The following is a 13,988-nucleotide window of genomic DNA, read 5'->3' as shown; positions in this document are numbered from 1 at the left end:
TAACATGATAACTTCTTGGAAATTAACTGATGGTTCATTGCATTATATGCTTTACTTAAGTCAACTAATGTTGCATATGTAATTTTTTATTAAAAAAATGCAAAAGCACATTTTTAACAGCCTGTATCGTACTGATTTCACTGATAATCTAAAATAAGTTTGTATACATTGTTTTTACATGTCAAAGATAAATTAATATGAACTAATAAATAAAAAATAAAAATAGTTTACTAACAAATATTTGAAGCTCTAAAGTGAATAAAACACGTAATCGACTGCCACTTACAAAAAAAACTAGCGTAACAGAACCAATATCAATGAAATTGAAATAATATACAGTAAAGTATATTCGTGATGTCCTTGTGTGTTGTGCAGGTCCACAAGGTGCTATACTCTCATGTACCAAGGGAGCCAGATGAGTTGGAGCTAATGATCGGAGACTTTATCTATCTCAATAAGGAAGATATTGAGAAGTCACCAGATGGCTGGGTCCAGGGGATCTCCTGGCTTACTGGTTAGTATTTTACTTTGTCTCATAGTAGATGAAATGTATTATGAACCAAAAAAGTGGTAACCACTGGGCTGATTTTGCTCACATTTTGTTTGAATAGACATGTCGACAAACCACTTTTTTTGTATAAAGCTAAATTTACTCACCATTTAAATATTTTGTAAAAGTACAATCATATTTATCATAAATACCATAATTTTATGGATTGGTAGATAATTAATTTTAAACACTTAAGGTCAAATTTATCATTATAAAACATTGTTCGAATTTTGAAAATTGTAAGCTTTTAACTATGGTACGGTACATATTATTACGTAAAAATTATATATTTGATCAGAAAGCAATATTTGCTTATGAAGAGCCATCACAATTTCAATTAGATTTTTACAACAGTTCATAGCTCACTATAAAATTAAATATATAAAAAAAGACAAACTCATATAGTCATGAAATTATGTTCTAAAAGATTGAGCTTTGAGTGATTTTACAATACTTAGTACCAATTATTATTTTTTGGATGTTAAAAAGTGTCAGCCACTAGTCAAGATATGCGTACTAAAAATGACTGTTGATTTGTAGTGGTATTGCATTGAATTTTAATAGATGATTATATAAAGTGTTTACCTGTAATAAAGAATTGATTTATTATATGTATAATAAATTTTAAGATAAATGTAATAGGTATAAATCTAATATTAGTTTGTCCCAAGTTCTCAATTTTTATAAAAATAAATATTAAAAAGAATTACATATAATTTTACATATAAATTTGAGAAGCACTTTAAAATTATAATGAACAGGTATAATTTTAGAACTATAAATAGCTTAACTAATATTAGGTTAACACTGTTGGTCTTTTACAAGTTTTTAAATATCTGGATTTTGCAGCTACAAAGCACATCGCAGATTACTTTTGATGCCCAGTTTTGCTTGATTTTTGACTGTAGACAAGCATATGTTGATAAACCAGACTCACAGAAGTGTGTGGATTAGAATTTTACTAACAACTTTGCAGCTTCCAAAGTAACTTGCGGGTAAACAAGAAAGTTACTCAACCAAGAATATTCAATACCCATGTTTAGAAATCTCGCCTTAGCGTGGGAATTAAATTTTATGTTGATTGCCTGTTCTTGAATGTAGTCAAGAAGTACACCCATATTGATTTTAAATGGATCTCATGTCAAATTAAATTGCCAGATCTTTGTCCTAACATTTAGAAAATACTGTCTAATTTAAGTTTTATGTTATACCAAATGCTGTGATACAAGGTCTTTAAATTCACTGATAAACTGCAGTGGTAGATGTATCTGTTACAGCTTTCTAATTTTCTATCCGATAACTTCTAGTACATAGAGTTTCATATGTCTAGGCCACGTGGCATAATTATTCAAATCATTGCAAAGAACGCACTGAGGTAAATAATAACATTTTTTTTTAATAGGAATGAATCTATATTTAATATAGTCATAACCACGCAATCTTTTCTTTTGCAGTGATATGACCATTTTTAGGCCTACTACAAAAACATTCAGCTTGTCCGTCCCACCTTTTATGTTTACTGGTGAAACAAACATCATTATACTACACTAATAAACCATGCAAGCGTCAAGAATCACTTTATAAACAAACAAACACCTGAGTATTATGAGAATTGCTTGAAAGCCTTGTTCTCCAACTCTTTCCTATTATTATAATACAGTGATGCCTCCCTTGAAAATCTACGCCTTTTGCAGGAGGAGGCACCCCTCAGGTTGAGAACCACTGCTATAGATAACAGTTATAATCTGAACTCAAATAAAAACTAAATCCATATTTCCTGTGTTAAAAGTAAAATAATAGGAACATTTTCATACACCAAAATCATAATTTATTCTAAAGTTATTTTTTTATTTGTATTTTCCAGCTGAATACATTGATCTTTCTCCTCACTTTTCTTTTGTTCTTCTTCTATCCTCTTTGTTCTCAAATAATTTCTTCTTCTCTCAGCCTTTTAGATTTAGCTTGCATGATTTTAATTATTTTTCTACAATAGCCACGTATATTTGCTAAAACAAAATTTTCGGTCTTTTGGCTCTATATTTACTCCTTCAAAAGTTGCATTTAAGAGAGTTGGTGAGGACCATCTGTGGATGGCACTTGAATAAGAACCTATATCAGCCATTGCTAGGTCTAGGTTCAACGAATTTATTGAGTTACAGTTGTTTTAAATTATATGGATGTTTGTTATTTAGGTTGTACGGGTTACCTTCCCATCAACTACACAGAGCATACTGCAGAATCAGATGCCTGGACATTACACAAGTAAGTCACCTACCAAAATTTGGTTGCATTTGTAGTAGTCGTTGATATTGTAGTAGAGTGAACAAGAACATTTTTTTTGTTAAGCATTAGTTTTTTATTTTCATTAATATATTTTTATTTCTATAGTTTCTAAAAGTCTAGGACCCTGTATTAGTCCCAACAGGACCTTTACACTTCCTTTATATATGTTTTCCCAAAAATCTAAGGTGTTTACAAAAACCAACTATATTTGTGAACTCCTGTTCTCTAATACTTTTCATGCTCAAGTAATTAGCCCATAGGTATTTTTTGTTTGGTTTTACAAATAGCAAGACATTTCAGCCATATGTGATCTGCTGATTCTTTTGCTTCTCTACATAGTGTGCATTCATTAGTCTGACTTTTAATACATCTTCATCAGATGTTTCCAAAGGAGCCATGTTCTGTCAGCATTCCAAATACTAGTCATATATCCTTCTTGTTTGGGTTAGATGGCTGGTCCATCCTTTACATAAAATGATATATAAAGTCTGAGTTCTCCTTGTTTTGGATCTGACCCTCTACTCCCAGGCATTTACTAGAGCTTTAATGTAGGAGAAGGCAACTCCACAGCCCAGCTCTGCCTGTCTGCTGTTTCATTCCTAGGAATGGCTCCATGACCTGACCTGAGTCAAGAATGATTTTGTTCCTCTTCAGCAGTTCCATTAGAGCATTCTTGAATTCTCAGACTACCTTTGAGTCAAAAGAGTAGGTGTCTAGCACAATTAAAACGGTCTGATAGTGTTAAGTACTTTGGGCCTCTGGTGCATGTTTCAATTACCATAAAAGTTCTACTTGGAATACCGATACATATTTTCTCATGAGTACCTAGAGTCTGGCTCGTAGCCCATATACATGAAACCCAGCCTTTGAGTCCAGGTGTGAACCACCAGTTTTAAAATTCAGAACACCTTAAGTTGAGTAGACCTCTTTTGTATTCCAATTATCTGTATTTTATATAGTAGCATTGTATGGTTTGTCAAAGGAGTATTTTTTTTACCATGCTTTCAGATATATTAGTTTACTATTTTGGCATCAGGAAACTCCTTTATTATTGCCATGTGTTCTGAGGAAGTAAGCTTTATATCCTTTCTATTGGAGGGAGGAGTTTAAAGCAGCTGCCTTTTTCACCTCTGCCCCATATGAATATGTTCTCAAACAGCCTCTGTTGTCACTGTTGGATAGGAGCTCATTGCCCAGATTATACTTGCGTGTGTCATCCTTTGAATACTCTGTAGCTTTTTAGTAGCTGTGCTTTTTTCCTATTTTCAGCCACTACACAAAAGTTACTGCATATAGGACCATTTGTTTCATTATAGCTTCATTATATCTATTATATTATCTCGGGATTACTCTCCATTTATATCCAGAGAGCCTTTTAGAAGCACCAAGAGCTTTAGGTGCATTGGATGTAATATTCTCTATGTGAAGATTCTATGTTAGCCTGTTGTCCAGAATAACTCCTAGATACTTGGCCACACCGGAATACAATATTCTTGTAACTTCCAGAAAAATGGATCTGACACTTAAGTTCCTTTTTATGGTGAAGGTCCGTATACGTATTTGAGATGGGTTGATCCTGGACCCTCACACTGATATCAGTTGCGTATAAAGTCGAGAGCATTTTGGGTGAGATACTAAAAAATATCTATTTCTCCATGGAACCAGCATTGAAAAGAATTGGGGTTCCTCCAAATACTATTACGTTCATTAAAATACTCCTCAAACAGTTATCACAATACTGTTAACAATACTGTCAACATATCATTAAAGGGTACCCTCATTATTACCTCATTAGGAGGGTACTGTCTTCCTTATTATGGGCTTGGGTATTGGATGATCTCTTGATTAAAGCAGAAGATATTCATATGAAACTACAATGTTATGTCGATGACCTAGTGCTAATGGTCAGGAGTTGAAATAAAGTTACTTTGGAGCACCTCATCCAAAATGCCCTTAACTTTGTTTATTGCAAATAGTGTTATGGGAAGGGTCAGAGGACTAACCCATAAAAAACAAATATTCTAATATTCACCACATAAAGGAATTTTTAGTTAGCGCAATCTGTTCTAGAAAGTACTAGGATAATGTATTCCAATGTGGACAATACGTGTATTTTTCTAGACAATAATCTTACATAGATCTTCACATAGGAAATATTGTATTCAAAGCAAGAAAAACGCTTGGTGCTTGTCAAAGAGGCTTAGGATATAAATAACGATTAATACTTAAGATGATCTAAGAAACTGTAATAAAACCAGTAGTCACATACGCAGGTCTTGTGTGGTGGCCAAAAGTAGAAAAAAAACAGGAACTATGAACCTACAGACTAGCATGTGTTAGTACAACCAAGACAATGAGTTCCTGTCTAACTGTTGCACTGCAAGCAGTACTAGGATTCACTTCTCTGTCAGGACATTAAAAAGGCAGCCACAATTAGTGCAATAAAGCTTGTGGTTGGAAAAGTTATAGTGCTTACTTCTAAATAAGAACATATGGCAACAATAATAAAAAAATGGTAATGATGATGATGTGTGATTTTTCCTGGTGCTAAAATGATAACAAACGAGGCAGAGTGCATGGTAAATAAATACTTCTTTGATAAATCATACTAAGCCTCAATAAAAAGTAGATATAAATGAAATAACAACTGATGGTTCACGTCTGGACTCAAAGGTAAGGTTTACTGTATATGGGCCATGATCTAAACCGGCAGTGCCTTTAGGAAAATGTACTATAGAACTTCAAACTGAAGCCATGGAAATTGAAATGTGCACAGAAGGTTCATACAGAATGGACCTAAAAGTGCAAAATACCTATTATCTATTCCTAAGGTAGTATGGAAATACAGAAATGCTTTAATAGAACTGGCAAAGAGGACCTGGTTGGATCCCAGGTCATAAAGAAATTTTTGACAATGAAACAGCAGACGCAAGGTAGCCTCTTAAAGCCTTTTCGTAGGACCAAAGCTGGGTATAAAGTAACCTTCTTCTATAGTAAAGTTCTTGTAAATTCCTAGGAAAAGAGGATCAGATCTGAGACATGGAGAAAGATGTCAGGGAAGGAGGATATAAGACTAGGATTTAGGATGCTAATAGCACATGCTCCTCTTCCGAAACATCTGAGGAAGGTGGGTTTAAACTAAACTGATGAATACAATCTCTGCGTAGATGCAGAAGAATCAGCAGAGCACATATGGCTGAACTGTCCTGTTATTTGTAAAATCAGAAACAAATGACGACCAGAATTGCAAAGGGATCTAAGTGCCAAAAACAAAACTTTTCAGGAAATGAAAAAAACTTTACATTTTCAAAAAAAATTTGTATTTATATTTTGTAATTATTGATATACATTGTTTACATAATGTTTAAAATTATTATCAAGTTTTATAAAGCTATTTCCTTGAATAAAAAGTTTATAAATTCCTTTCGGCAGAAGGTCCTAAGTCCAAACTACCTAACAGTGCAAAAGGATGTAAGTGCCTTAAAAAGAGTTCATTTTACTAACGCAGCTCACGATAGAAGTTTCTGTTGTTTTCATCCAAGTATGGAATCATTGTGCAATACATTTTCAATATCTGTTATTGTCTTGCCTTTCTTTCCCATGGACATAGATCGTTAAATTTGTTTTATACAAAAACAGGTTCAATTTGATCCACTTTGATCACGGAAATCTGACTGATGCCTAGTTTTTTTTTGTATCAATGCAACTAGAAGCTGCTTTGTCAAAGTCAAAAAAGTGGTCAGCCATTTTCAAAACTTTGAAAGGCTTTGAGGGTCTAGCTTCCTCGATAACTTTCTGTAGATCTTCCATCACTTGCATTCTAGCTGACCGACACTTTTTTTTCGATAATAGCGAAGTCTCTATCGGCAACAGAAAAACTGTGGCCGGAGAGCAGAAATTTGTGTTGAACAGACTCAAAAATACCCTTAACTACCATGTATAGGTATAGAAAAAGAAGCATTCGATTTTTTAGTTGGCCGGCACAGTTGTCGCTCCAAACAACCAAATGTTTCTTGTGATTTGGGAGTAAACCAGAGTTTATAGCCTGAGTAATGCAAGACGCTACCTGATTCCCTCCTCTACCTGACTGCCCCTCGTGCAACATACAAATTATAGCATCATTAGCGTTGGTGCTATGGACATTGAAATTGTAGCAGGTGAGTTGGCGTAAATAATACATATTGCAATGTGTCAATTTAGGTAAAGGGAATACTTTTTCTAATTCCATTACTACCGGTAAAGCTATCACACTTACCTCTACAGCAGGCAATGGTTTCGCTGCTATCTCCTTCCTAGTGTGTTTCTTTAGTGTCATATAAGACTTCCCACTTAGTCTTGCTTTCTTCTGTTTTTCTCTAAACGCGAGCTTCTTTTCACTGACATCTTCACCAAAAGCACTGTTATTCAAATTGTTGGTGTCGTCAGCCATGATTGTAAGAAAACTTTATAACTTAAAATAAGCAATATGAAAAACACAGGCAAAGGCAATGACGGGTAGAGCACTCCTGTATCAACAGGAGTGGCGGGAATAGTGGTGGGGGCGGACGACACCGTGACGGCACTTAGATCCCTATGCATTGCAAGCCCTCCCCGACATACTACCAGTGCATTCTGTTGCATCCTATAACAACTACTAGGAGTTTTTTATGAACACAGATCACATTGCAGGGCATTGGCATGTGGACATAGATCGGTTTGCAGTGAAAAACCCATTGCGCTAAAAGATGGCACTTAGATCCCTTTGCAATTCTGGTCGTCAAATGTCTAGAAGATTATGTCTTGAGCCCAAAGAACGGGAGCCACAAATTAATTTGTTTGCAGAAGCCTCATATTAAATAAGGTAAGGTAGGTGCAAAAGTCCTTTCAGGAGTATGTGCAGGGTACCAGACTCTTCACTCATAAAAAAGTGTTTAGTTTATTAATTGTAATTTGGAATCATTTTACTTAACAACATTATGTTTATACTTTAAATAGTTGTATAAATATTTTCTGATAATATTGAGTTTAGATTTACAAAAATGCAAATGTATGTAACAAATGTATTGTACAGTAATATACTAAAAATAATATATATATATATATATATATATATATATATATATATATATATATATATATATATACTGGTTGCAAAATAACAAAATTCATGATTTTATCCTAGATTTTGAAGATGCTAGACAAACATTATTGGTCTGGACTCCTCAAAGTAAGTATAGGGTTTATCTGTGTGTTACCACCAAGGTGATCTCTCTTTTGTGTTGGTTTTAAATAAAGGAAGTTTGCTGGTTCACACTAACTTAGAACATTTCATAACAATTATTATCTTGAGATATTGTGATCTTGCTATGGAGAGCCATCTTGAGTCGAAAATATGTTAAAATGAATATGTCTGTTTTCAGTTTAACATTTCTCAGCTGGCAATGGCTTTTACACAAAAGCTCAAATATTTCTAAGATAATTATTGTGTTAGTAAGCTTAAAAAGGTACAGTAGTCATGATACTGGTTGTGTAAACCTGAGAACTTGAATTTTTTTATTGTTTGACTGTTGGTGGTTGGGTCTGGTACTGGAGTGTTTTTGGATCTACATTGTTATCATCTTCATGTTTCTACAATTGTTGAAAATTGTGTTTTTTGTGATTTATATTAAGTAGTAAATGCATGTATAATAGTCCAGTAACTCTAAAAATTAAGCTACAATTTGACATATTCAGGACTGCAACTAATACAAAATTGTGAGGTTCCTTAATGTATTTAAATATTAAACTTAAAAAAACTGTCTAGTTTTTAAAAATTCTCATGCACAAGCTGTACACCACTGAAGGAGCATGGCTTACTACGTAAGTATCACTTGACTTAATAACCCACTGTGCAGGAGTGTTACGTATTAAAAAAATATATACAACTGAGGAGATATAGCTTACTACGTAAATACCACTCAGTAAACCACCATGCAGGAATATTACATTCCTTTTACAAAATTATCGTCTTGTATACCACTAAGGAGTTATAGCTTATTATGTAAGCTCTATACAATATACCTTTAAAGAGGAGCATTGCTTAGGTGATAAGGTAGTAGAATGTTGCTTTGAATATTGAATTTCTTCAACCTATCATATACAAGGTTAAATGTACACCAGACTTTGGTTTTACATGGGATGCTGTTTACCCATAATATAGATGTTTGATTTTAATATAGATGTGGTAGAGGTAATTCCACTCCATATTTTGACCCTCTAAATTAACTCATTCAAAAGTTTGTGTATACAAAGACGACATAGACACCCAAAGACAGAAATCTTAGTTCGTCACCAACTGGTAGGATAGGCTCTGCTAAACGTTCAGCCAATTAAGTTTCTTAACACATTCACTGCGGATGACAAAATTACCGGCAACAAAAAATGCGGGAATTTTTTGTTTGTTTTTTACTTGCCCAAAACAGAGTCAGGATAGCCGAAAGGGTTGTCCAAGGTATCCCGGAAGCTTCGTTGGCTGGAACGGGTGACGTCATGTCCGTGCCGAGTCTGCTCGTCATCCGCACCGAGTACACACACTTACACAGTCAACAGACACTATAATTCACTCACACAATATCGCAAAGCATACACAACAAATGAAAATGGCGAACCAGCGACGAATTGCACCAACTGACTCACCGAAACAGGCACACCTCACTATGAGTGTTACAGCCATCCCGGGCAACTGGTCAGCTCACACTGAGGCAATATGAAAGCAGCTGCCATATGCCGAGCTCGCTCGTCCACCGCCTGGTGCTCCATTTTCGCATGACAAGCATGCTCGTCACCTGCAGTGAATGTGTTAACTGCAAATTTAATATGTTTGAACACGTTTTAAGGTAAGGCCATGATACTATACTCTACAGTTTATTATTAACTAATTTATTATAACACCTCCTTATACATCTTCTGTACACAATAAATACAAATAAAGTTTTTTTGTGTCTACAAAACCTTGCAAATAAATAAACACTGTCTTATCCAGTGACAAACATCTTTAGGTGGTATTAGGTATTCCTCTATTTTAAGGACTACACTAAATGCTCAGCTTGTTAAAGTGGAATGTGTGTGGTTTGGACTCTGGATAAAACTATAGAAATCTCTAGACTGCCATTTATCAGTTGGCAATTAATTGACAATTGCATGTTAACAATCAATCTTAGGCAGTCAATCTTATTCTAGGTATAAAGTAGCAACTCATCCACCAGTCTCATCATTCATTAATTGTCATTTCAAAATATGTACTAGGATACATACTAGATTGGTAAGGATTAGCAGGATATTGTACACATGAAAGAAATGCTTATAAAAGATAAATTGTATTTAGTGGCTGTATTATTTGCTTTGAATTCTTCCGGCAGAAACCTGACAACTATTAGACTAATTCAAATTATATTTATTTGTCGCTGAATTAGCTGTACTTCGCTATGGGATAAAAACATAAACTTGTTTCACTTATTTTGTTATGTGCCAACTAAGACTGTGTGTTATATACGTAATAAATGAGTCAGTCATTAATATTAGTAAGTTTTCGTCTTAAAACTTCCCTGAACACAAACTTATTTATCCTTGCATTGCAGAATTACTAGACTGTCAGGATAGCTTACTCGAAAGCAGGTAGTGTACAGGCGGCCATGGGAGGAACTCAGCCTCCTTAAATTCACTACCTCCATTTTTAACAATTAATAATTATCCTTGAGCTTTATTTAATGTCATAGAAAAACAGAGTTTGACTGGCAACTAACGTCTTTTAAATTGAAGGAGTCATGGTAATAAGAGGTAAGAAGACTGTTTCACATACCTCATAGCCAGTGAGTACGGTAGCCTCTATGATATTTAGGCACACAATTTTAATTTGCAGTTTTGGGTAATTGCATAGTTTAGGAGGGATAAGTTTTGGTAAAAACATTATGATAGCTCCAGCTTTCAAACACAGATTATGAGGTGAAATTCCTCACGGGTTAATAGTTTATAGAAACTTAATAGGATATTGAACAGTGTCTTCTGATTCTATTACTAAATCGATTGGAACTTCACAACCTAAGTGGGGATCTGCTCTAATAAAAAAATGTTAATGTACGTTGCACTGTTGTTTTTAGGAGTTCCCTGAGACAAGATGTTTCTTTAGAACTCATATTGTATACATTCGAGTAAATATATTCTGTTAATGTCTTTAGGTTGTGAACAACCTCACAAAGAATGTTTACAGTGCTATCCTCTAACTCCTGTAACTTTCTGTTTCCTATGCGTAAAAGAAAGTGTGAGAATTCATCAGCTATTGGGACACTATTAAGGTGTAAACTTAAAGTATAACATTGGACCCCTGACAGATTAGTAATGATGCTCAAGTTGTCTAGAAGACGTTATTAGAACTATTAGCAGATCGCTTTTGCACCTAAGCTTGTAACTTTGCTGCTAGGCTCAGCTACTGCATTACAATATACTTCTGCAATTATTGGTTAAAATAGATAAAACAGGTTTTTTGTAAACCATAAAATACTAAAGTAAAAGCTACAGCAAATAAATACAGTATTAAGATAAAAATATACTTATAAAATTAAATAAAAACAGTTATCTTAATTTTATTTGATAACAAAACATTGTTTAAAACACTATTCAAAACAATAATTCTGTTTACGTTTTATAAAAAGAACTATGCTATTATTACTGCATTTTATTTCAACAGCAAGTAAGTATATTAAAATATTTTGGTTCAGTGTATTCAATAGATCATCTAAATAAAGACTTTCTGTTAACTTTAGGAGTTACAAAAATGTTTTGATTAAAATTTAGTGCTATAAACGAGATTTGTGCTTTATGTATTAGCAGTTCTGGTGTGGAATATTCTTAAAAACAAAAAGATTGAATTGACAGTTTACTAAAATTCTACAGTTTACTAAAAAGGAAAAAGAACTCTCTTTCCTATTTTTCTTTAAAATTATTCTGATCAAATAATTTGAAATACTCGTAATATTTTTATTTTGTTTTTAAATGTTCCTCCTCAACATTGAATCACATACTGTAGCCTAGATTCTAGGATGTACTGAAGCATAATACTAATTTTTCATGAGATTTTCATCACAAATATTAAAAAAAAAATAAAACTTATGGTAGATTGTAATTTGTTTCTCATAAATGTTGAATGTTTCTCTTAGGAAAACTTTTCACCTAAAAGAGTACCAAGATACCCTTAATGACATATTTTTCAATATTAATGCAATGAAAACTTTCAAATTTGCATTTTAAATACTAGTATTTCATTTATGTTTAGAAACTATACCATTTAAAATAAAAGTGTACGTATTTTTTTGCATTTACTTTTATTTTATTCATAAAACACCATCTTTCAGTGTGTAAATCTGGTAAAAGTCCTAATTTGAGAGTAGAAATAGTTTTTTGTGAATAAAAAGTGTGATGTCCTCCTCAACCACTTGGGATAGAAAAATGATGTTGAAGTAAATCATTTACAAAGATAAAAAACAGTGTTGCTGACAAAACCGAACCTTGTGACATTCCCGCCCTCACAGAAGAGGAGAGCTCAATATATACAGTATATATATATATATATATATAGGAATATCTTCATGATATCCGGCTGTTCATATCTTCTTATTAATATTGTGCCAAATCTGACACCTGTAGTTCTCATTTCAAGAAACAATGTTTCTGTCTGGTGGCCTTCTGACGTTATTCATTACTAGGAAAAAATAGAAAGTATACATACTATCATCACCTAAATTAGAGCTTTACTATGTTTAAATATTATAATTTTTTTTGTCCACATTTTTTATTTTACACGTAACTTAGCGATTGTATGAAGGATTGGTTCAGTGTAAATATTTTGTTATGCTCCATTTGACCTTCTGCTTAGTGCAATGTCTAAAATCTGACACTGGTACAGATTGACTTCTGGAAGCTGGAGTCCATATCTATCTTAAGAGACCCATAAAAAGTCGGTGGGGAAGATGTACTAAAACAATTGGGCACCTGATGAGATAATGAGAATATCTCTTCATTTTGACTACCCTGGCTAGCTGCTGGGTAACCAGACTGAGATCCTTTGTAGCTTATGTGTCTCTGATGTTGAAATGATGCAAGGAATTATAATTTTGTTGTCCACATTTTTTATTTTACACGTAACTTAGCGGTGGTATGAAGGATTGGTTCAGTGTAAATATTTTGTTATGCTCCATTTGACCTTCTGCTTAGTGCAATGTCTAAAATCTGACACTGGTACAGATTGACTTCTGGAAGCTGGAGTCCATATCTATCTTAAAGAGATCCATAAAAAGTCGGCGGGGAAGACGTTCTAAAACAATTGGGCACCTGATGAGATAATGAGAATATCTCTTCATTTTGACTACCCTGGCTAGCTGCTGGGTAACGAGACTGAGCTCCTTTGTAGCTTATATTGTGTCTCTGATGTTGAAATGATGCAAGGAATTTGTTTTATTCTAATTTATATTTTTCTACCATTTTACTATTTGTTAATTAACTACCTTTTTTACAACAAATTTTATCACAAAGTTGTAAATTGAGGTGTGGTGACAGGTTAAACTGTATGTACAGGGTTATTCTTTTAGTTATTATTCTTTTAGATTTTTAATTATTAGAAACTCAGCTGTTTTTGATACTAAAAGAAACAACAGATTTCCATGATGATTATTTTATTCTGTCTTAAGTTTTCGGCGCATGATTCAAAATTTCATGCCCATACGTTTAAAATGAAACTCCCTTAGCTTTATAAGATCTCATGTTGCACACAACCTCATGGTCAAATTTGGGCTTATGGAGTTATGTATACAATATTAATGGTAAAAAGGAAGGTGACACTAATGAATTTATGACTAAAACATGTTTCTCATTGGAAACGTGTACTGACAGCTTGGCCATGTATGCCTTTAGCCATTCTATTCCCTAACTTATTGTTTTTCATAGTCTTGGATAGTCCATTAGTGTTGCTAGTAATGTAAAAAAAAAAGAAATATTATCATGTCAACAGAACCTGTGGCCTTTGGAAAGACGGATGGGCCGAAGCCAGTGACGAGGAGGACTCATCAGTAAATCTCTCCCGACAGTTGGCAGCAATGTCTTTGGCTTATGGGAGCTCTGAAAGCAACTTCTCTCAGCTGCCCAAGGT

General features: G+C 33.7%; 1 protein-coding gene across 2 annotated transcripts in view; it reads left to right on the top strand.

Annotated features, from left to right (window-relative positions):
* LOC124372410 (protein UBASH3A homolog) overlaps nucleotides 1-13,988 on the top strand; it is a 48,837-nt gene that overhangs the window by 22,067 nt on the left and 12,782 nt on the right. For both annotated transcript variants that reach the window (XM_046830818.1, XM_046830812.1), the window contains 3 exons: nucleotides 376-514; nucleotides 2,743-2,812; nucleotides 13,851-13,986. In XM_046830818.1, the coding sequence (XP_046686774.1) occupies nucleotides 376-514; nucleotides 2,743-2,812; nucleotides 13,851-13,986 (345 nt within the window). The remainder of the gene's footprint in view (nucleotides 1-375; nucleotides 515-2,742; nucleotides 2,813-13,850; nucleotides 13,987-13,988) is intronic.

This window comes from Homalodisca vitripennis, chromosome 1 (genome assembly GCF_021130785.1).
Source record: "Homalodisca vitripennis isolate AUS2020 chromosome 1, UT_GWSS_2.1, whole genome shotgun sequence".
Taxonomy (NCBI): Eukaryota; Metazoa; Arthropoda; class Insecta; order Hemiptera; family Cicadellidae; genus Homalodisca; species Homalodisca vitripennis.
This window is presented reverse-complemented; position numbering and strand designations above follow the sequence as displayed.